A 23,064-nucleotide genomic window follows, 5' to 3' on the forward strand; every position below is an offset into this window, starting at 1 on the left:
TCTTTATTTTAAATATACTTTTTTATTTTTTTGAAACCAACAATATTTTATAAAGCTTTAGAAGAGCAGAAGATAGGCTGAGTCGGTTGGGAAGTACTATTCCCAAGAACACGCCACCCAAGGAAACGGGACACATTTGTATGGCAAATGGAGGAGAGTAACACAATATGGTTATGCACCTTCAGAAATTTCAGATAAGCACTCAATGTCTGGCTGCTTTTTTCAGCCCAACACAAACCTCTAACTCTTGAAGACTCTTTTCTAGCTCTTTCTTTTAATAAATGGGAAAACTTAGTGAACATATATAGAATAATACATGGTATAAAGGAGAGAGCTAGGGGAACAGACAGATGTTCTTGATCTCATGGCAAAAGAACAAGGGGACAGTCAATGAAATGAAAAGGTGGCAAATTCTAGATTGCAGAATTCATTGCCAGTGGAAGTCAAAGATGATAAGAATTTAACAATAAGGGACTGGACATTTTAGCAAGATTAAATTTGAGATTGAACATTTATATGGATAAAGAATATCCAGTCATCATCCACTTGATTTTTTTGAAAAAAATATTAAACTTAATGCTTCAGGGTTTAAGCCAGTCTAACTATTAGAGACCAGGATAAGACCAAATAGGGAAGGGGGAGGGGCAGAATAGCCCACACCTGCCTACTATAGGCTCTTATAACTTCTTCTGAAGCATCTGGTATTGACCATAGGTGGCCCCGGGAACTGAAAAATGTCTGAGGCACCTAAGATACCCCACCCTGTACTGCTGCTCGGCGGAGGGCCAAACTAAGGTGCCAAGATGTCAGAACCTGTAACTGGGGACACAGATAAGAGCTATTTCTCCCTGCTGCAGTGTGAGAGTGTGAGTGTGTGTGTGTGAGAGAGTGAGAGTGTGAGTGTGTGTGTGTGAGAGAGAGAGAGAGATGGCTACTCCTAAGAAAAATATACTCAAAGAAATGAGATGCGTTTCCTGAGGTCACTGATCATCCTCTATCCTAAAGGTGAATCCAAGAGAATAGCTGATTGACCAAAGATACCAGGGAGTATGGAAACAGGTAGCAGGCCACCAGTCCTTCCTCACCAGAAGACAATACAAGGTAGGTTTGGATGGAAATGGGGCCTGGTCCTCAACTGGTTCAGATATTTTTGATAAGTGTCCAGCCTTTTGAGACTTCTCTTCCCCATTACTAGATGTATATGGAGTTTCAGTTCGGTAGGCTGAAGCCATATAACATCACACTTTCCCATTTACTATAGCTGGTCTGTGTAAGAGTGTACAGTGTGCTTTTACGCTCTATTAGCAATTAAGTTTGCATGCTTTTCATTTTATTCCCTATAGAGGCACAGGTTAGACTTCACTGCAACCAGGAATTCAACAGCAAAAATCCTACTGACTTCAGTGGGCCCAGGATTTAACCAAACAATCAGTAATGCTGATCAGGAGACACTGTGGGATTTTGGTGGGGAACAGTCTTGCTTATCTTCTGAAACAACAAAGCAGTAACCATTATTCTTTCTGTCTGAAGCTCATTTTCCTGTCTTCTCAACTTTTTTCCAAAGCTGCTTCCTGACTGGTTCTCCTCCTCTGGCACACTCTTGTGGAATATAAAGGAAGGAAGGAAGGGAAGGGGGTCTGTTAGTGGCAGTGCGAGTAGAAATGCCAGAGGACAACCTCCACCCACATGGTAACCCAATCACAGGCCATAAACCTCTAGCTGTAGTCAGTGGGCAAGTTCTAGGTCTCCTACTCATCAGGCATAGGGCCGTGTCATACAGGTAGTCCACTAAAAGGCCACTAGTGCAGTTATGCTGAATGAGAGCCCACATAATATTTGTCCAGGGACTATTAGTAATAACTACCATTCATAAAAATATACCTAGAAACCAATGTAGAAAAAAAGTTTGAAAGCAATGTAGATCATGTTAAAGATATTAAAATAATGAATACTAGATTTTCTGTTTTCTCTCCTCCATATCTCAATTATATTTTCTACCATTAATTATCAAGAGAGACAATACCAATGCATGGTTAATAAACATGGACTCTGTCTCAGCAGGAGCAAAGTACTTAAGTTTGTGTCAACTCAAAACTAATCGGATCACAATTAAAAAATCATCTATTTACTAATGGCAAAGACATTGGCCCCAGGTATGTATGAGAAACCACAGTACATTTATTCTGAAATGCACTCTTTCTATCTTATCTAAAATTATGTTAGGGCATGATTTGAGATGAGAGCTACAGAATATCTCCAGGACTGTATATTAGACTCTGATATATTCCTTTTTAAAAAACAAAAGATAAAACATACAGAACAGAATTTCTCAAATTTGTTTTTCAAAGGTTAAACCGTAGTGATATGGTTGAGAGGGCAACATACAGACAACTCCCCTCCTGCTCTCAACGAACAAAAAACAAAACAAAACAAAAATCTAGTTTATTACTGTCAAAATACATCAATAAACTACACTTATTGTAGAACTGGCAACATGCCTGCAAGTTATCATAGTTTGTCAATTCATAATTTGATAACATTTCCTGTTTTCTTTATAAATATTAATCATTTTAATATGTATCCCCGTCAGCTTCAATACTTTAGCTAGTTTAAGAGGCCATAGTTGACAAGCAGTACTCCCCTTTATAATTTTCAGTTAGTGTAATACTAGATGCTTCCACACATAAACAGTTGCTATAATCCAGCTAACATTTAAATTCCTGCTCTGGGATAACTTCCCTAAACACTGACTTCAGCTACGTAGTCTGCATGTCTTAATCAATTCAACGCTCACTATTAGCGATCAAGAGAATGCTAATAGGAAAGAAAAATATGGACCAATACTGTGTATGTAATGGCTTGCAACCTTGGTTCATAGCTATAAATTAGTAAAGAGGCCCATTTAATCTTGGAGATCTACAGTATTTATGATGGGAAAGTGTCCCTTGGTTACTGGTGCTCTGTTTAGCCCAACTGATGGTCTCTGTAGGAACAGAAGTCTTCTCACTTCACATTGAGATTGAGAACTCCTTAACCATTCAGTTTGGGAAAAAAACAGGCAGACAGACAGAAAGTGAAAGGTACAAGAATTTTTTTTCCAGAAATAAAGGAATTTTTAATTAATTTCTTTGTTTTCTCAATTTCAGAATTAAATAATTCCAGTATTTCCTGTGATTCTCATATGTTCATACAGTATCCAACACAATGGGGCCTCTGTGCTGATTAAAATGTTTGGTCACTACTAAATTATTAATAGTAATGAGCACATGAAAATAAAGTCTTCAAACGGTTCAGAGAGCAGATGCAAGAGCTTTGTGATTCAGAAAAGAATGCCCTTTTCAGCACCGCTCATTTGACTTTAACAAGTTAGGATCCATTATTAAAATAAACCAGTGGTTCTCAAACTGTGGGTCGCAACCAGTGGTGAGCTGGAGCCGGTTCACACTGGTTTGTGTGAACCGGTTGTTAAATTTTGAAGCCGGTTTAGAACCGGTTGTTAAAGGGGTGGCCGTCCCGCCTGAGCTCCCGTCCTGTCTGTCCTGCATGAGCTCTTGGCTGGGGAGGCTCCCATGAAGAATTTTTACTCACCCGGCAGCACGGTGGGCCTTCGGCGGCACTTCGGTGGGGGGTCCTTCAGTGCCGCCGAAGACCCGGAACGAGTGAAGGACCCAAAGCCGAATTGCTGCCGAAGGCACGGAGCAACTAAAGGAACCAGTTCTTCAGCTTCTGGCAGCTCATCACTGGTCGCAACTCCATTTTGATGGGGTCGCCAGGGCTGGCTTAGACTTGCTGGGGCCCAGTGCCAAAGCCAAACTCAAGCTCGAGGGCTTCAGCCCTGGGTGGCAGGGCTCAGGTTGCAGGCCCCCTGCTTGGGGCTGAAGCCCTTGGGCTTCAGCTTTGGCCCCCTGGCCCGAGGAGGTGGGGCTTTGGCTCTCCCGCCGCTCCCCAGGTGGAGGGACTTGGATGAGCTCAGGCTTCGGTCCCCACTCCTGGGGCCCTGTAGTATTTTTTGTTGTCACAGAAGAGGGTCACAGTGCAATGAAGTTTGAGAACCCCTGAACTAAACTAATGTATCTCATTTATCATCATTCCATTATCATTTCATGGATCTAGGACCCATGAAAAGAACAATTTTCAAATATCTTCAGAAGATACTAGATATCAAAGTACAGGAAAGTTTTTCTCTAATTAACCTTGCTTTTGCACATGTGTCTTAGGACACAGTGGTTTCAATCTAACAAGACAGATCACAAATATTAGGTATATTTTATCTTCATAAAAATGTGTTTTAGTATTTCAGTGAAGGAATCTAACAGTACCGAAAAACATTTTGCAAAAGAAGGAACAGCATAAACATTCTCTTCAAGAACGAACACAATGTGACTGCAACAACGGTACCTTTTTATTCAATAGATAAATCTATCTTGAAGTTTTGTATATCTGAGCACCTTTAGACAGGTTTGCAACCTAGTGGACTTTGAGTTTCTGGACCATCTCTGAATTTCCTGCAGGATCCAGAATTATACTGCTTATCTTTGTGACAAAAATAAGTTTTAGGTTTGCAATACACACACAGTATGAGAGTATTAAGTCTATTCCTTCACTTTCTTCATCTACACAATTGTTAACACAAAGCCTGATCCAATGCCTACTGAAGTAACTGGGAACCTTTCCACTGATTTCAATGAGTGTTGGATAAGACCCTTAGTTCCAACTGAAGTGCCCAAACCTGCCCTCAGTTACACCTGGGATACATAGGCAAACCCTAAAGACAATGAGATTGCACAGGTGCGACTGAGGGCAACATTTTGCCTTGTAGACCTATATTACTACAATGATGCAGAAAGAATAAAAGAATAAAACCTGATTTTTCAGATTCCAGCCTGAGTTTGCAGGACTAGAACATGGGATTTTTATTTTTTTTTTTAAACTAAAGGGTTTTTTTCCTCAAAGTTTTGAGCCACAATTGATGTGGAATGCCACAATGCCATTTCTAAGGACTCTTTTCAGAACAGAACCACACTAAGTATAGAAAATGTCATGCTTGTACTACAAATCATCATCTGTGGTGGTTCTTTGACTTAACAAAATAATATTACTTTAATATTAGCATAATACCTATTAAATATTCAGTACAATATCATAGTAATTTGTTGGAACTACTTGTACAAACTACTTCATAATCAGCCTGATAAAAACAAAGGTACTAATTAATTACAATACTACAGGCATATTGAATCTTTTTTCCACAGAAACCCCCTTCCCCAAATTATGCAAACATTCAAATGACAATAGTTAATCTTTGTAGTCTTATCCAAACTTTATCACTGATCTTTCCCAACCCTTTAGTACTTCTCACCTCTTCCTAATTTCTGAATCCACTAGGATCTGCCTCTTCTTCTGTGGTGGAGGTGGTGGGAGTTCTTCTTTAGCATGCTTAACCAGGATTTGTTCTCTGGTGGTCACCATAGTTACAGTTTCCATTACAGTTGTCTGTGTTAGTGATGTCTGAGTGGCAGTGACAGCCTGTGAAATCTGTGAGACGTATTGAAACAGAGGTCACACAATGCTTGAAAGACTTCAATAAAGACTGGAGTGCCAACAGGAAATAATGAGAAACTGCTCCTGTCTGATCCCGGGTTGACCTTCAGAACAAAACAACACTGTATTGAACTCAAACCAAATTGTTTTATCTGACTCATGCTATGCGAATAAGACATCTAGGAAAGTCAATATCAAAATCAGAAGGAATCCTAAGTAGAATGTATTTATTGGTGCTTTATAAATCATGTCAAATGAACAAAGGAGAAAAAGCTAAAGCCTGTTTCATGAGAAAAACTACAGAAATATTATATAATATTTCTGTAGTTTTTCTCATGAAACAGTAACATTTTATAATAAGCTAAAAAAGCTGGTTCCTTCATTTTAAATATTTATTTCTTGAGAACTGACCAGGAGTATATTTATTTGACTTTGATAAGATTTACTGCCTATTCTTTTTTTTTTTTTTTTTTACTGCTTATCATCATTTTCAAATTGATATTTAATTCATGACAATTAAAACATATTTGTGGCAAAGAGCCATTAACTAATTTACAAGAAATCTTAGCTTGGAAAATATTTACTGTGATGTGAGTAAATATATGACTGACTATGTTTCCATAATTAGAATCTAAGATTAATGGGATCATAAGTCCCATTAATGTTTACAAATATAAAACTGCAGATTAGTTTATTGAATATGGTTGAATACCAGTATTGCACAGGTCTGAAATACAGCTACATGCAAACAGGTGAGTTTAGAAAATACATGCTGCCCACTTCAGCTGGAGAGGGAATACAGAGATACTTAAGGTCACGGATAGGTCTTCCTATCAGTGATCTCAACAGGAGTTTTGTGTGCTTATGCAGCTTTTGGAATGATTAAGCTCTTGATATTTGGACCCATTGTTGTAATAATTGGGTTTACAAATTTACCCTAAGTGTAAGCTAAACTGTGAAAAATAAGTGTAAGTTCTAAAATGTCACAGTAACATATAATAACAAAAGTTGATGGGAAAAGGGACACACACACACACACACACACAAAGAGAAAGAGAGAGACTGAATTACTCCCAGCAAAAAAGACCTATTGCTATAATTCAAGGACTGTGTTAAGATTATGCCTGGTAAGAACAGTGAGAGACCGGAAATCAATGACCCAGAATTGGTGGGTCAGAAATTAGGCCTAAGTGGGAGATAAAATGAGGGGATCCTTAAAATAAGAGACTTTGGAGAGAAAAACTGGTGACTAGAGCAAGCTTCACCACTATGGTTGCCTCTCTCACCGTTTCCTGTGACCCCTCACCTTCTTCATCCTAATCCTGAGAATGTCCTGACTAGACCAGACCTGATGACATCACCCTCTCCTCACTGGCTGCGGCTGAATTCCACCATCACCAGGGAAGTCAGACTGTTACTCTGCCCCACTCATGTGTCCTTTTCCTTCCCCACTTTATTTCTTTTCTCTCCCTCTCCTTTTGCCTTCTGTTTAACCACTGTCTGTCTTAGATGGCCAGAAGGATATAATTTTGCGATACTGCTGTAAGTCTGTGACCAGAAAAGTAGCTAAAAGTGCTGTCCTAAACAACCCGATGCTGGTACAAGTTTGCCAGGTCTCAGGCTGGCTGATAAGACTGTTCTGGGCCTGTGTTTCTCTAGCAGTCACTTTGCAAATGAAAGTCAACACCAGAGACAGAAGCTGCATTTTCTACTTTTGCTGTTCTTGTCTCTCCCCTGGCGTGTGCATTTGCCCTAGGCGAGGTCTACAATACAGACTTATATCGGTATGACTATGTTGCTCAAGGGAGTGAAAAATCCAACCCCCTGGGTGGTGTAGTTACACTGACTTAACCCCCATTGCCTACCCCATGTAGACAGTGCTATGACGACGGGAGAGCTTGTCCTGCTTGCACAGTTACTACCTCTTGGGGAGGTGGAGTAACTACGCCGGCAGGAAAAGCTCTCCTGTCACCCTAGCTGCATCTTCACTAAAGCGCTATAACAATGCGACAGCTCCGGTACAGCCATGCCGCTGTAGTGTTGTACATGAAGACAAGCCCTTATATCGTGTTCTAGAAAATGGGATCAGACTAACAGCAGCCGCAGCTGCTCCACCCCATCTCAACTAACAACTTCTCCTTTTCCCAAAAGGGTAGTTATTCCCCACCTAAGAGACTGTCAGATAGTTTTTTTCCCCTCTCTCTTTCTTCCTAAAGACTCTCTCCAGCTAAAAGGAAAGGGAACAGCATGGGATGCTGTTAAAATGAAAGACCCTTAATACTTCACATTTCCAATGATGTAGCTGTTTTCTATATCTTTAATAAAAGGTGAAAAGAAATGTAAATCTGTGATTGCCATGGTACTAAGCAGGCTGAGCTCTCTGTATACCAAACCCCAAGTACTGTTTCATATTGGACAGTTTTGGGGTCACGTTAACACCACTGACTCTGTGGGCCTCTATATTCCATCTAAATTAATATCACTTCATGCCATTATACAGGTTCTCATTGAAGCAGGGAAGTGTCCTGCCCAGTCCATCAATCAAGCAGAGAAGGCCCATTTCTTCCTTTTTCCTGCTAGCTGATTTGTAAGGGAGTTGGATGTCTTCTAGTTCCAGCTTCAGTGACCAGCTGATGGTTCAAGGAGCTGAAGCAGAATATAAAGATAAGGTCTGGCAAGGTAGCCAAAGTAGCACTGGTGCATGAAGATCTAGGGTTTTTAAGCCATGTTCATCACCTTGTTATCTGTATTCTCCTATTCCTAGGGGGCAAGGATCTATGTCTCAATCTCCAAAAAGTTATGACGCTATATAAATGTATAGTAATTTGTTATACATTGCACAAAGCTCCCTGAAGATCCCAATTAAAGAAGAGTATGTTCCTATACCAATTATTGGGACATTGGTGTTCCCATCAGTTATAAAGATACGGCATATCAGACTCTCTTTTTCTTTCCTTAGCCCCACCCCACTATCTTTCCCCATGGAGGGAACAGAGTAATAAGGAAGGGGCCATACACTTGTTACCAGTCATTCTCTTTTTATAAAATACTATTAGTAAAACCAAACAGTATTCCTGCCAAAACTGCCTGATCGCCCACCTCCATTGAGGAAGTGGGAAAATTCAACTGTTATTTGTCCAATCTATGTGGGAGCGGGGAGAGAAAGGGAAATTCCATTCTATTTATGAAACTAGTAATCTGTTTTACTTACTGTACATAATTTAGCACAGGTAGGACAACTGCAAGGGGGCTACATGCCTTTAAGCTCTAGCAACCCCAAGCTAAATGTATTTTTTTCTGTTAACTAACAAACAGTTAACATATTTTTACATAAGAACATAAAGATGGCCATATTGAATCAGACCAATGGTCCATCTAACCTAGTATCTTTGGTTCCAACAGCGGCCGATGCCAGGTGCTTCAAACAGAATGAACAGAACAGGGCAATCATCCAGTAATCCATCCACTCTTGTCCAGTCCCAGCATCTGGCAATCAGAGGCTTTTAGTTACAAGGGGAAAAATTCTGAGGTCTTTACTCAAGCGAGTGCCAACAATTTGGCACAGATTGCAGCAGAGACCTTTTTAGCTGTATTTGAGTGTGGTGTATTTATTGGAATTGGTGGTATATTGGCACTATCACCTGGCAAATATCTGTGCTGAACAACTACTATAAAGTACTTGTTTAAGACAAGCCTTTTATTTTGCTTCTTAAATTGCTTCCAAAGTATATAGTATATATTTTTAAATTGCATCTCTCTTGGGCTCCTAGGTTACATGCCATGGCTTTAGTGTGCTCAGATATGACATGGTAGATCACAGCAATGATAAAGCAGCAAGTTAAAATGAAATACTGCTTTATAAAAACTAACACTTTTTTTTAAAATGAACTTGCACAGCTCTGAAATAAATACATTCAGATCAAACCTCTGCTATCTCAGGTTTTATAAAGTTTGCAGATGAAAAGATGAGGAGATCACGTGTTATTTTAAAGCTGTCATTTAAAAGCACCCAAAATCATTGTTTCGTCCTCATGTTCATTTGGGACTATACCCTGCCATCACTCTACACGCAACGCACTTACTAAACTCGGTGAAAGTTTTATCCCAAAATCAATATCAGGATGTTTCTGACAACTTAAGGCCATATCTTGTCATTGTTCCACTCGTAGATCAATTGCAGGACGCAGCTTACAGTGAATAAAATGCAAGACAAAGAAGAAAGCATAACTGTATTCTACTAAATATTTCCCCAGCCTGTAACCAATTGTAGAGTGGTAACAGCTTCAGCTGCTGGTTGGAAACTGCTTTAAACAAAGCACGTCGTGTAATTACCATATGTTCACAAATGTCAGATCACAATGCATAAAATGCTGTGGGATCTGATGATTTACATCTTCAAACCGTGAAAAATATTTATATGCTTAATCAACAAAAACAGAGGTGAAACATGTGCTTTGAAAGAAAACTGAACTATTAATTTGGAGCTCATAATTGTCTAATTACTGACATGGTGTGGGGGTCGGAGTTAAGGAAAGCTGGGACTTATATCTAGGGCCATTTTAATGCCATGTTGAAGTTCAGAAAGATTAGTTAGATACATTTTTATATTACTACTCTCAATCAGATAAGAACTTTCAGTAACTCTACTTACATACCAACAAATGACTCTTATATTCTTCCCCAGAGGAATAACTTATCTCATCACTAAAGTGGTTTGCTCCATGACTAATTCAAGGGTGTCCCAACCAAATGCAGAACAGCTTCGTCATCTTCCTGAACCCCTGAAGTACAGATGTCAAACGGAGAAGAGAAACTATGGCTTGGAATTTTAACCCATTGTTACAGAGTCAGAGCTGTGTGGAAGAGTCAGATGACGCATTACAGAAAGAAGCGTTCAAAACCAAACCTACTCTATCAGAATAATATCTGTGGGCCTATCTTAAAAACATATGCAAAGTAAAGGTGCACCTGCTTTTTGAGTAGGAAAACATCAAATCCCCACTTCATTGTTATGGAAGCATACACTGTGTGTGTGCACATGCGTGTACCAGTGTAATATTTTGGGAGTTTAGTACCATCTTTGTTTTTGTATTGTAGAACAACTTTAATGCTACTATTTATTAGTGTAGGCATCTGGCAATGCACTCAGCTGTGGTATACTTGTAACCTCCCTTCACTGTTGGAGCTGTAATTTGGTCTCTAATCAAAAGCATGAATATGTTTAAGGAACGGTTGGGAGGACACGGTTGGGTCTCCCCCCCACCCCGTTAAAAAAAAAAACGGCTGAGGGGATGTTGCTTAAGTAGCATCACTAATTTAGGCAGAGCTACAGCAAAAATAGCTGAAGTTTGAAACTTGGCATGATTATAGCCCTCAGCGAAGACTATTGTCCTTGATCAGTTTGAAAAACTGTTCTGAAAAAGTTATAAACATTTGAAAATAGCTACTGAGCAAGTACAGTATATTTCTCATGAAGGCCCCAATGCTGTAAGCTAATCCATGGGGCAAGACCAATCGGAGTTAATAGGACTCTGTGCAGGTGCAAGGGTCTGTCCATATGAATACCTTGCTTTATCACAGCCTATAACTATAAAAGCATTTTAAAAGAAATACAGTGCCCTTGCATGTATAATCTAGTTAAATACTCATTTTTCAGAGCTTCTTTATTGACTTTATAACTTCTGAGCCAATCATCTTCAAATACGACTTGTTTTGTGGCTCTCACTGAGACTCAAAAAAAATCAAGCAATGTCAAGACAACAGATCTGAAACTTTAAAATCAGCAAATTGAGTTTGTCTTAAAGCTCAGTGGAAGAACCTGAATATTTAGAATGACAGCAGGCTTTAAGGTCTGAGTCTATCTAAAAGTGAAATTTGTCCCACGACTTGCTGATTTTAAATGCGCCAAACTTTGAAACACACAAACTGATTTTCCTCAAACGTGCCTTCATGTTTAACTACATTGTTATCTATCATGTGGTATCTATAAGTGACACTTACATTGAAGATAATTAGTCACATTTATCCTGAATTGGGAAGATCTTCATCAAAATCTGATCCCCATCACTCCTTGTGTAACTTTCAGATCTTTACAGGCAGCCTTCCTGCTCTATTCCAGCTTCCCTATTGTTCCTACAAATGTGTTTGCTTGTTGTTGTTGTTGTTTTTCTTTTGGGGGGAAGGAAGGGGCAGGACTTATTTATTTATTTATTTAGGTTGAAATTTAAATTGCTCCAAGGCCTTCAGTTAGGGTAGAAGAGAAAATGATGCTGAGGCTACTTTGTGCAAACACAGCCTCTACCCTTGAACCCTCACCACTAACAAAATCCCCACAGCTGAAGTTATTCTGGCATCATAAGCCTGAGTTTGCTCTAGCTCACAGACTTTAAGGGAGCACAAGTTGTCTTAGATCCACACATGAAGAGAAAACAATGCATTACATTGTATTGTGTTCTCTTGCGAAACATTATGTGACCTTGTAATTAGACTGCATTAGCGTGCATACAGTGAAGATTGAAGACGTTTGTAAGTAAGGTTGTGCACTCAACTTGAACTTTCACATCACCTGACTTTTGGGTGTCTTACTGTGCATCATTGACTTTAAACTAACTGTTTTTCCCCTCAATTAATTTATTATTCTGTTAATATGTTAATTTTTATTGAGCACATCTCACACTGTGGCAAGTAGCTAATATAAAAAAAAAATCATCATTCATCCACTAGAAGCATAAGGTTTTGGTTTTTTTTTTCCCCAAAGAAATAAAGTTCCATTGTAGTCAATATTGAAGTAATTGCATAAAGCTTCAGTTAACAAAAGGATGTACCTTCTTATTAACTTGCAACATGGAGAAGATTATAGTGAGCTGCCTAATGCCCATCTTGTAATTAAACAGATTACAAACTCCCAGCTAATTGTCTAATTTTCTTTTTAAGAACATAAACTTTCACCAGTAGTTTTCTTGTTGGCTAAACAGGGAAATGAATTTTACTAAGACACACTACTTGAATTCTTCACACCCAGCACTAGATTTTTGTGCAGTGCAATGAGTGTGAACACATGATAATTATACCATGGGTAAAAGTTACAGAAGTTTTTAAGTGACTCAGCAGTCCAAGTTCCATTTGAAAAAAAGTGATTTAGGCATGTAGGTACTTTTGAAAATTTTATCCTGGGTGCCTTCTTTTAAGAACAATCAACAGCTACCAGTTGCAATTGTGGTAGTTGCTGAATGAAGATGACACAAAAATCAAGCATCTTTTGTTAATATTTACTACTTATTGCTTCTGATCCTGCATGCCCTCAGCTCACAGAAATTCCACTGAAGTAAACTCGACTTCTGCATGTTGCAGGCTTGCAAGATCAGGCCCAATGTTGGGGTGGGGCCGGGGGAGGAGTATTATCCATTCATGATCTTACAGAATAGATGACTAAATTAAGTCCATCATGTTTTTTATTCCTGTAAACATGAAAGTATCAATGTCTATAGGGGAGACAGGAGGGGTGGGGGGAATTGGAGTGTTAAGAGACGAGGAGACAACCGTCACCTTTTAAACTAAGAATAAAGAACCAAAATTTCAAAATGATCACAGCACACCTTAAAGCCAGGGGGAATTTGGCTGGCTGGACAAATGAAGGGAACAGTTCTTTATGGCTGCGGGAAGGAGGGGAGAGAGGTCAAACTGCTGCAAAAGGGGAGAAAGGGCCAGCATGGCGACACTAACTCATTCCTGGGAACCGGAGGGGTAGAAGGGTTTAAAAGGGCAGTCCAGTGTGGTGAAGCCCCTTTTTACATGGAGCAGGCTGAGGCAGCCCCCACCCTCCCTCCCCTTTAGGTAGTGAAATACCAGATTTAGTTAAGACCTGCTGTGGGCATTGCTCTAGCTCCTTTTTAGGGGGGGCTGGGAAGGAATTTTTCCAGCACCAGCAGATTGGCCTAGGTCACCTTCCCCACAGCAGATCCAGGGAGGGCTTTGTTGACATGTGACATGAAGGGAGTTAGGCTGTATGTCGCAACTGATTATGTAAGTGTGGGGTAGATGTCTAGTGCAGGTACTCAGTAGGGAAGGGACACAGTGACCAGATAAATGGCCTGGTAAAGGACTTTAAAAGGAGGTGTTGGTTAAAGGAGCAGAACAGGAGTGGGGGGTTGAATGGTATGGCATTATAGCCCACCTTAACCCTCCTACAAGGGTAGATGGCAAGATCCCAGACATGGGTTGGCTGGGGGACCTGGATGGAAAAAAAAGGGGAGGGGGGGACTGGCAGAAACCCCCCAGGTAGTTACTGAACGATCATGGATTTACCTGCACTGTACACTTTTATCTGCTGGGTAGTCCCAGACATCTAATAATAAAGTTGTGGCCTGATTAAAACCATATCAAATGTTTCCTGTCCTTCTTTTGGTATAGCCTGACAATGACCTCCAAATTATGCCTACAAAAATGGTGTGCCCAGCACTTGGTTGTATAAATATTGTGGATGAGGTTTTGACAGTTTGGATGGTGTGTCTTCAATGCATGTGTAAAGTAACAAGTATTTTAGGGTTGTTTCAGTACTCGTGTTTTGGGAGAAGAAAAAAAAACAATTTATGAAAAATGTATCATTTATTTATTGTAGTTTACCACTGCAGTTTTCAGTGGAGCAACTAGGATGCTGATTTTCATTTTGGTTTACAGGACTTATAGTTTGTGATTACTGAACGGTCATTCTAAGGATCTATTATTCTCTAGAAGTATGGAGCACAGCACACGTAATTTTGATCAGTTTAATGCCTAGTTCCTCATATTTTAATAGGAATTGTATTTATCTAAACTAGATTTATAGTTCAGCACTCATTAACTATGATACATAAGGAGTATTATGAAAGGTAAAAGAGCTGAGGAAAGTCATAACTGTGTGGATATGTTGTAAGATCTCAGAGATCAGGATATCAATTATTACTGAAATTTAACAACCGGCATTTGTGAAAGTAGAATGATTTTCAGAAGTTTGAGTACAATTACATATTTTGCTAGCGGCTGGAGGCAGTGCACTTATGCATTTCTCTAGTGCATTGAGGGATCCCATTCAGGGCCACACACAACTGTGGCCTTGAGATCCCCTGAGCATAAAGGCTACTCAGATCCTGGCTAGCATAACCAGCAGCCCTAGTCACCCATTAAAGAGACAAGACCAGGCCCTCATGTCCACTCGTCATGTACTGACCAGCAAAGCAGCCCAGGCTGAAGGGAAATGCTTGTTACACCCTAGAGGATGTGTTCCCTGGTAGCTTCAGGAAGCCTTGAGCCTGCGACTCACTACCTCCTGCAATTCCTTATTGAGGTCATGTACCCCAACACAGCTCCAGACTCTGGGCTGTCACTTTAATGCTAAACTGCCACAGGATTTTTGTCTGGATAAAGACTATAGGTTGGAGCCCAGTGTAAATACACAAGTAGTAAATCCAATCCTCAGCTTCTATAATTACATACTCTGTGGAGCACAAATGATTATTTTAACTCAAGTTGCCAAGCTGAGGACTAGCAATTGCGTGGGATTATAACTTCCACCCCCCCACCTTGCTCTTCTCTTTACTCCTCCCCCAAATGAATTTTGTCTACTTCAACTAATTTAGTAGGAACACAAGAGCTGGGCAAAATAAATGACTCAGGGATTTTAGATTGGAGAAAGGATGCTGTTGATCACAGGTGTTCCAGATCATTGCAGGAAGTTTAACCAATCTGATTTTATTATTATGCTCTTTTTAACCATTAGGAGGTTAATTTCCCTCTGTAAACTATACCCACTGCAATCCTGGAAGGAACAAATTGCAGTAGCTAACATTAGCTTTCTTCTTCCATAAATGTCAGTATTACTTTTTTATTTCCTTTGTTTTCTTAATTGTCTCAACTTTCAGATATCTACATGACCTCCCTACCTGCCATTTAATCCCTTTTATTATGTAACCTACTTGTGTTTTACTGTCCCTAGAGGTCCAAACTAGGCCTATTTTTGGAAAAGCTTCTCATCACTGCTAATCTAAATTCTGTTTAGATTAACAATGTTAATGTTAGCAAATTTGGGACCACTCGTGTACCTGGCCCATCTGTTTCTCATTGCATTTGCAGCATATAGTCATTTAGACCTGCTCAAAGGATGTTTACTGACAGTACTGAAAATGGCGTGAGAAACCAACTGGTCATCTACAGTGCAGTGATACCAATATTAGCAACATTGGTGGAACAGAAATGGTGCTAGGAACCATTGTGCAGGTTGAAGGGTACACAGGCTGAGCAGGCCTAGATCACTGGGTTGGAAAAACTCCAGCAGCAGGTCTGCACTCCCATGGCTGTTAGTGGAGCTGCACACAGTGGGAGATTTTCAGAAAAGTTAATTGCAGACAGAGCCTCTACGGCTGAGTTTCTCCACCTGCAAAATAGGGAAAAATAAGATTTCCATCTACCTGGGGAAGCTTAATTCACTAATGTTTGTAAGGGCCTTTGAGAATTTCAGATGTAAGATGTTACAGAGGTGGAAAATGTTAAAACTAGAGCTAAGTGATTAAAAAAATTAATCATGATTAATCGCGTTGTTAAACAATAATAAAAACACATTTATTTAAATATGTTGGGATTTTTTTCTACATTTTCAAATATTTTGATTTAAATTACAACACAGAATAGAAAGTGTATAATGCTCTCTTTATATTTATTTTTATTACAAATATTTGGATTGTAAAAAACAAAATAAATAGTATTTTTCAATTCACCTAATGCAAGTACTGTAGTGTAATCTCTTTATCATGAAACTTGAACTTACAAATGTAGAATTACATAAAAAAACAGCATTCAAAAACAAAAAAAATATATAAATTTTAGAGCCTAGAAAGTCCACTCAATCCTATTTCTTGTACAGCTAATTGCTCAGACAAACAAGTTTGTTTACATTTTCAAGAGATAATGCTGCCCACTTCTTGTTTACGCTTGTGACATTGTAAATAAGAAACAGGCAGCATTATCTCCCATAAATATAAACAACCTTGCTTGTCTGAGCAATTGGCTATACAAGAAGTAGGACTGAGTGGCCTTGTCGGCTCTAAAGTTTTACATTATTTTGTTTTTAATGCAATTATGTAACAAAAAATCTGCATTTGTAAATTGCACTTTCACGATTAACAGATTGCACTACAGTACTTCAGTGAGGTGATTTAAAAGAATACTATTTCTTTTATTTATCATTTTTACAGTGCAAATATTTAGAATCAAAATAATAATATAAAGTAAGCACTGTCCACTTTGTATTCTGTGTTGTAATATAAATCAATATGTTTGAAAATGTAGAAAAACATCCAAAAATATTTAATACATTTTGATTGGTATTCTATTGTTTAACAGTGTGATTAAAACTAAGATTAATCACCATTAATTTTTTAAATCATGATTACTTTTTTTGAGTTAATCACATGAGTTAACTTCAATTAATCAACAACCCTAGTTAAAACAGTTATATCCTCCATTCAACTGAACTGATTTACGGTGGAGTCCTGGTTCCAGGTAATCAAAGAGCTGTATTTATTTTTATTAGTATTTCTAAATATATGCTAGTTTTATGCACTTATGGGTAAAATATGGTAATTTCAGTAAATGTAAGTTATATAGCTGGTCAAAACAGTTTTGACAAAACAGTTTTCCATTGGAAAACAATTTCATCAAAATATTTTGTGGTAACATATCCATTTTTGATGACATTTTCAATGGAAAAAAGTCTAAATGAATCATTGAAAGATTTTGTTTTGATAAAGAAAAATGTTTCTTTTAACTGTATGATTTTGATTCATTTTGTTTCAATGTTTATATTATATTAAAACTTTTATTATTATTCTAAATTTGAGAGAGAGAGAGAGAGAGAAAGAGAGAGAGAGAGAGAGTGTGAGTATTTAATGCAATGTAAAATCAAAAATCAAAACAAAATAATTCGATTGTTCCAAATCAATTTTGGGGGAATTTTTGTTGCACAGGAAATTTTAAATTTCAACTCCCCTTCTCAATTGGAACAAAATAAAATTGTAATTTTGGACTTTCCCACAGAACAGAAATTCCAATTTCCATCTAGCTCTAGTGAATAGTAGTATTCATGTTAATTATTAAGTGGCTGTATGGATTGAATTAATTAGTTATGATACTTATTAAGGGCAACACCAGAAATGGGTGCGTTGGTGGTAAGCAGCAGTATTATACAGCTATCATGAGAGGGCATGTGGCAAAGGGAAGCTAGTCAGATGCAGTTAATACTGAGGATGCAGCAGAAAAGTGGCCACACAAGTATAGAAACAAGAGGAAATTAATATATGTATTTGGGTCATGGAATATTATTTGAAGAAGTCTGACTCCCAGTTCTAGATCTCCTTCCTGCCATCCTAGCTGCTGGTATAAAGCATCTTGCTCAATGCTGGTATAAGACAAAGCGATGGATCAGAGGAAATTAGCTGAGGCTCAGTCCAGTCAAGACTGAGATGATGGTAGGTCAAAGAAAACAACTGAAAACTTGTGCAAAATTATGTCATCCCTGTCAATCGAAGGTGTTTGTCAGGCATTTGAGTTCACAATTTTGAAGTATTAAATCCACACTTGCTTTTCAATGATCACAGAGGAGAAGGGAATAAAGTGGCTTTTTTTTACATTTGTACTTGGACAGGAGGTTGCAGTTTCTCTGTCTGATATGGACTTTGCTACTGTGATTCATGGCATTGCTGATTTTTACAATGTGTTCTACATAGGGCTACCTTAAATCTGTTCATAAATCATGGTGTGGAATGCACAGTGATGTATCGAGATACTATGAGCATATGATACTAGTGTGCCATGATCTACATTGACCTTTTGGTTTCCAGGTGGATTTCCAGGTGTTGGCTTTAATTTATAAAGCTCTACATGGCTTGAAATCTGCCTACATTAGGAAGCATATTTGTCTTGTGTGCTGCTGCCACAGATTGAAATCAGTGGGGCACCTGACTTGAGCCTTCTTAGATTAATAGAGAGAGGGCTGTTGCTGGCAGGGTATTCTCTGTGAGGACCTCTCAAAATTGGAATATTCTCCTCCCCCCTCTCCCTTGGTCTGAAATCATTTACATGTTCTGACCTTCAGGAAATACTGTAAATTATGGGGATATAACTTTGGCCTAAAAAATAAGAAGCCGTGTAGTGAAAAGATTTTCAAGATTCTGACAAATAGCAGCAAATCTACTTCAGGCATTTGACTGACAAAGCATTTAACTGTCATCAGCTGATAGAATGATGGTTATGACAAACCTGCTTAGAATTGCTCTCCAGCTTCTGCACAAGATTATCCCAACGCTGGGCAAAGTTTTCCAGCCGACCTTCCAGCTTTTGAGCCACTGCTTTATTCTTTACTGCTGACAGGAAGTCCTGCATAAGTGAGCTCAGCTTACCCATTGTTTGTCTTTTCATTTCTAGATCTCCTTTTAGGATCTGTTAAAAAACAGAAACCATTCAGACGACATGCTGGTAATTCAGGAGAGATCTATATGGAATTGAATATGGATAAGAATCGTTCATATAAATTCCTATTTTCAAGATTCTTGTTATAAGAAAAGTTCCTGGTAAGATTGACAAAGTGGAATGGACACGTTATAGTTTACAAGGCAATAAAACATGACAGATGGTGCAGGTCCAGACATCATAGCATGCCTCAGGTGGTGTTATAAGTCACAAAACCAAAGGCTGTGTGACTTTAACTACCCTAAAAGTGCATCAGTGTTAACAAATATAAAAATTAGAAAATAGTATTTTTCAAGTTTTGCTATACTTTGCGTCATATTGGTTATTTGAGCTGGCCAGGAAATAATTTCATTTCAGGGGGGGAGGAGGAAATGAGGTTTTGGAAAACATTTCATACTGACCCAGGACTAAAAGCCAAAACCTTAACGTTTTTCATGGAAGTGAAGTACTGCTGTATTTTGTTTCAGACACTCTGAAATGTTCCCTTCTGCAGAAACGTTTAAACAATGTTGTAAACAATGTATACTCCTACTGGACTCTCAGGCTCCCATGAAAACTTACCTGAGCTCCATTAGAAATTTCAACAAAATGTGCCACATTCCCATGGAATCTTTCCATTTCTATGAACTGACATATTCCGATGGAAAAATGTTCAACTGCAAAATTTCCAGTCATCTATACTAGTTATATTTCTACTGAACTTTACCCCTAACAGAGTTACTGCCCACACACTGTACTCATCAGCACCAAATTCTGAAATACTTACTTAGTTACATAGTACCCTATTCCAGGAGTGTTCACACTGAGTTCAAAGGGACTAATCCTAGTGTAAGGTACTATTCAGCACAAGTAGGAATTTCACAATCTGGCTTCACATATTTTCCTGAAACATATTAGCACTCACTGACATAAGGCACAACATATAAACACACAGTGGAAAGGAATACTTACTAACTTTTATAAAAAGCATCCAATCTGTTATGCCATTCAGAACTCCACACATACTTATGTTAGACTCCGGTATTTACCATGTCTGTCTTAACAAGCTTTCTCATAAAATCATGAGAGTAGGCGACATGGAACCAGGTCTGAAACAAAGCATAGCCTACACAGACAGCAACATACTGCCTTGAATTGTCTGGGAGGCTTTGCCTGACTCTACCCTACTGGCGCACATGAGTAGCAGAAGCTGGACTGTGAGCCACCAAAAAAACATGGTTCCTGATCATTGCCATTGAAAGGAGAACCAGCACTCACATGTGATAACTGGGGATAGGAAGCACCATGTTAATGTGGCTATACCTGTGCAAAGGGAGTGAAAAATGCTATCACCAGTAAAAACGAGGGGGAAAATTCCGATTTGGTAGAGTTTTACATCCACTTCACATAGGTGTAAATGGCTACATAGGGCGCAAGTCAGTGAAGAATCAGGACCCAGGTCTCTACTGGGCACCATCACAGAAGGAGATGCTGGCAAGTAAAGGAAGCCCCACACGCCTAAAATTACTCAACGTATGGCTCAGTGTGACTCAGCATTGTTTTGCAATATCCATGCATAGCTAAGGATTATTTAGCGCCTGGCCTGTAACCGAACCTAATGAGGAATTTTTTGTTTTCACTCCTGCTTACCTAAAAAAAAAAAATCAATGCATTACAATAATGGAGGGCAACTTCAAAGGATGAGTTTTGATTTTATCAAGATTTGACCTAAAACACTAACAAACTCGTAGAGAATGCAATTGAGTACTTCGCAAGACAGTCAAGCTCTCGAAGATTAATGTTTCTGTAGAGTTACATTTTATGTAATTCCATTAGACACACAAGGCGGGTGAGGTAATATCTTTTATTGGACCAAATTCTGTTGGTGAAAAAGACAAGCTTTCGAGCTCTTCTTCAGTTCAATTGGTTTCATCAAAAGTGCCTGTAAAATTGCATAACACTTGTTTGCACAATAGTTTCCCCTAACTATCCAGCCATTTCAAAAATCTAGAAGCTGGCAGAATGTGTTTGACCACCTCTTTAGGTGGAGTTCACAAGGCAGGAAATATTCCTGTCAACACAAATGCTGTATAGTTCCCTACCTCACACTCTGAGATAGAGAAAACTTCAATATAAACAGATGCACAGTTTGTTCTAGGGTAAATATTTTATGGCTAGAGATGGTGTCACTACATGCCCTCAGCCACATTTTTTCAGTAGCTTCTTTGGAATACACCCTGTGTTTTGTTAAAAATAGAGATACAGCATAAAGCACCTATATTCAAATCTACCCTTTGTAAAATGGTTTCCTCACCGCCATTATTAATATACTTCCTCCAGCTAGTTGTTTGGTTTAGATGTTTTTCTTTTTTAAAATCCAACTGCAACCCCCCCCCCCTTTTTTTGTTCAGATAAGCAGTGGCTGCTGTAAAACATATTTGTCATTATTTACCTATTGAAAGGATGACTCAGGCAAGAAATCCAGGACTTTGAGATGACTGAGTGTTTATGTATGTCTGATTATATAGTTGCCACTGCTTATTAGGCTGAACCCATTTTTAGGGATTCAAAGATATTTTAATGGAATACTTATTTTAAGGACAAATTATCCATTAGTATTAATCATAATAAAATCTTCTTATATAGCACTGCAGTGAGGCGATGTGGTCCTGCGCCACCCTGGAGAGGCATGAGCCCTTCTGGACACCAAAGTGGCAGAGCCAGCGAATCCTGCACCCTCCCCCCAGAGATCAAGGGGCAGAACAGGAATTATAAAAGCCCAACCTCAGAGCTCACTGGAGGAGCAAACACCAGAGAGGCCAGATGCCTGCGGCCTAGCTCCCGGTTAGGAGACCCCGGCAACCGGCAGCGAACCCCAAGACTGGCCCGCCTGACCAACACCTGACACTGACCAGAGCTCAGAGGAGCTGCCAAGCCTGCCCCTCGCCAGTTACCCTGAGAAGCCCATGGTACCTGACCCGTGGAGGACACGGTCCGGACCCAGGTACCTCTAGAGGGGGAGGTAGGAAGTAGCCTGGGAGCAGCCGACCATGGTCTGCCTGTAGCACTGCTGGAGCCCTTGTTAGCGTGTTGCAGCCACGATCCCCACTGACACAGCAGCGGGTCTTCTGCCACTGCTAGGGCCCCGGGCTGGGATGGAGTGGAGTGGGAGGGCCTGCGTCCCCCCTGCAACCCAACTAGTGGGTGTCAGCCTTTCCCTCACCCAGGCTCCTCTGAGCCAAGGACCTGGGCTTGCTGTTTACCTGCCTTTGCTCAGCCCCTGCCTCAGGGCCTGGGACATTGACTCTCAGCTGTCCCGCTCTGACCCAGGTCCTGGGCCTGCTAATTATAACTGTTTGTTCAGCCTCTGCCTGAGGGCCTGAGCCCTGGACTCGCTATTGCCCACTGACCATAGGCTGGGTGTGAATAACTGTCTCTGTTTGCCTCTACTGCTGCTAATTCCCAGGGCTATTTCCCAGTCAACAACTGGAAGAAAGTACCGAGGCGGTGTGGTCTCCTGCCGCCCTGGAGAGAGGTGAGCCCTGGCCAAACCCCTCTACAAGCACTTTTCATGAGTAGATCTCAAAGCACTTTACAAAAGAGGTCAGTGTAATTATCCACATTTTACAGATGGGAAAACTGAGGTACGGGGAGGTGAGGTGACCCAGCAGGCCATGCTCAGAGCTGAGACTAGAACTTTTACATGGCTTCGCAAGTCACAGGCCTGTGCTCTATCTATTAAGCCACCATGTATGCAACACAGCACACATCCAGCGTGGGCTCATGTGCCTTCTACATCACCTGCTAACATGTTAAGGAATGTGAAGCAACTATGCCATTGCACTGGTGTGGCAGTGATGGTCAGGAAGCAGTAGGGAAAACAACTGAAATAGAAAGAAGTCTGAGTTCTGAGCGTAGAGAATAAGACAGCTATTTTAAAAATTTTAGTGTAAAAAGAAATGCTTTAGAGACGGGACAAATACCCAGCTATATTAGAAATTGTCTTAGGGAACACAAGCTCATTGGTAATCTATGTGCAAAGTGACA

General features: G+C 39.6%; 1 protein-coding gene across 6 annotated transcripts in view; it reads right to left on the minus strand.

Moving 5' to 3' along the window:
• The window catches only part of DMD (dystrophin), a 1,886,383-nt gene that overhangs the window by 1,226,730 nt on the left and 636,589 nt on the right, over positions 1 to 23,064 (minus strand). For all 6 annotated transcript variants that reach the window (XM_074968560.1, XM_074968534.1, XM_074968525.1 and 3 more), the window contains 2 exons: positions 18,829 to 19,008; positions 5,360 to 5,535 (listed from right to left, as the gene is read on the minus strand). In XM_074968560.1, the coding sequence (XP_074824661.1) occupies positions 5,360 to 5,535; positions 18,829 to 19,008 (356 nt within the window). The remainder of the gene's footprint in view (positions 1 to 5,359; positions 5,536 to 18,828; positions 19,009 to 23,064) is intronic.

This window comes from Natator depressus, chromosome 1, assembly GCF_965152275.1.
Source record: "Natator depressus isolate rNatDep1 chromosome 1, rNatDep2.hap1, whole genome shotgun sequence".
Classification (NCBI taxonomy): domain Eukaryota; kingdom Metazoa; phylum Chordata; order Testudines; family Cheloniidae; genus Natator; species Natator depressus.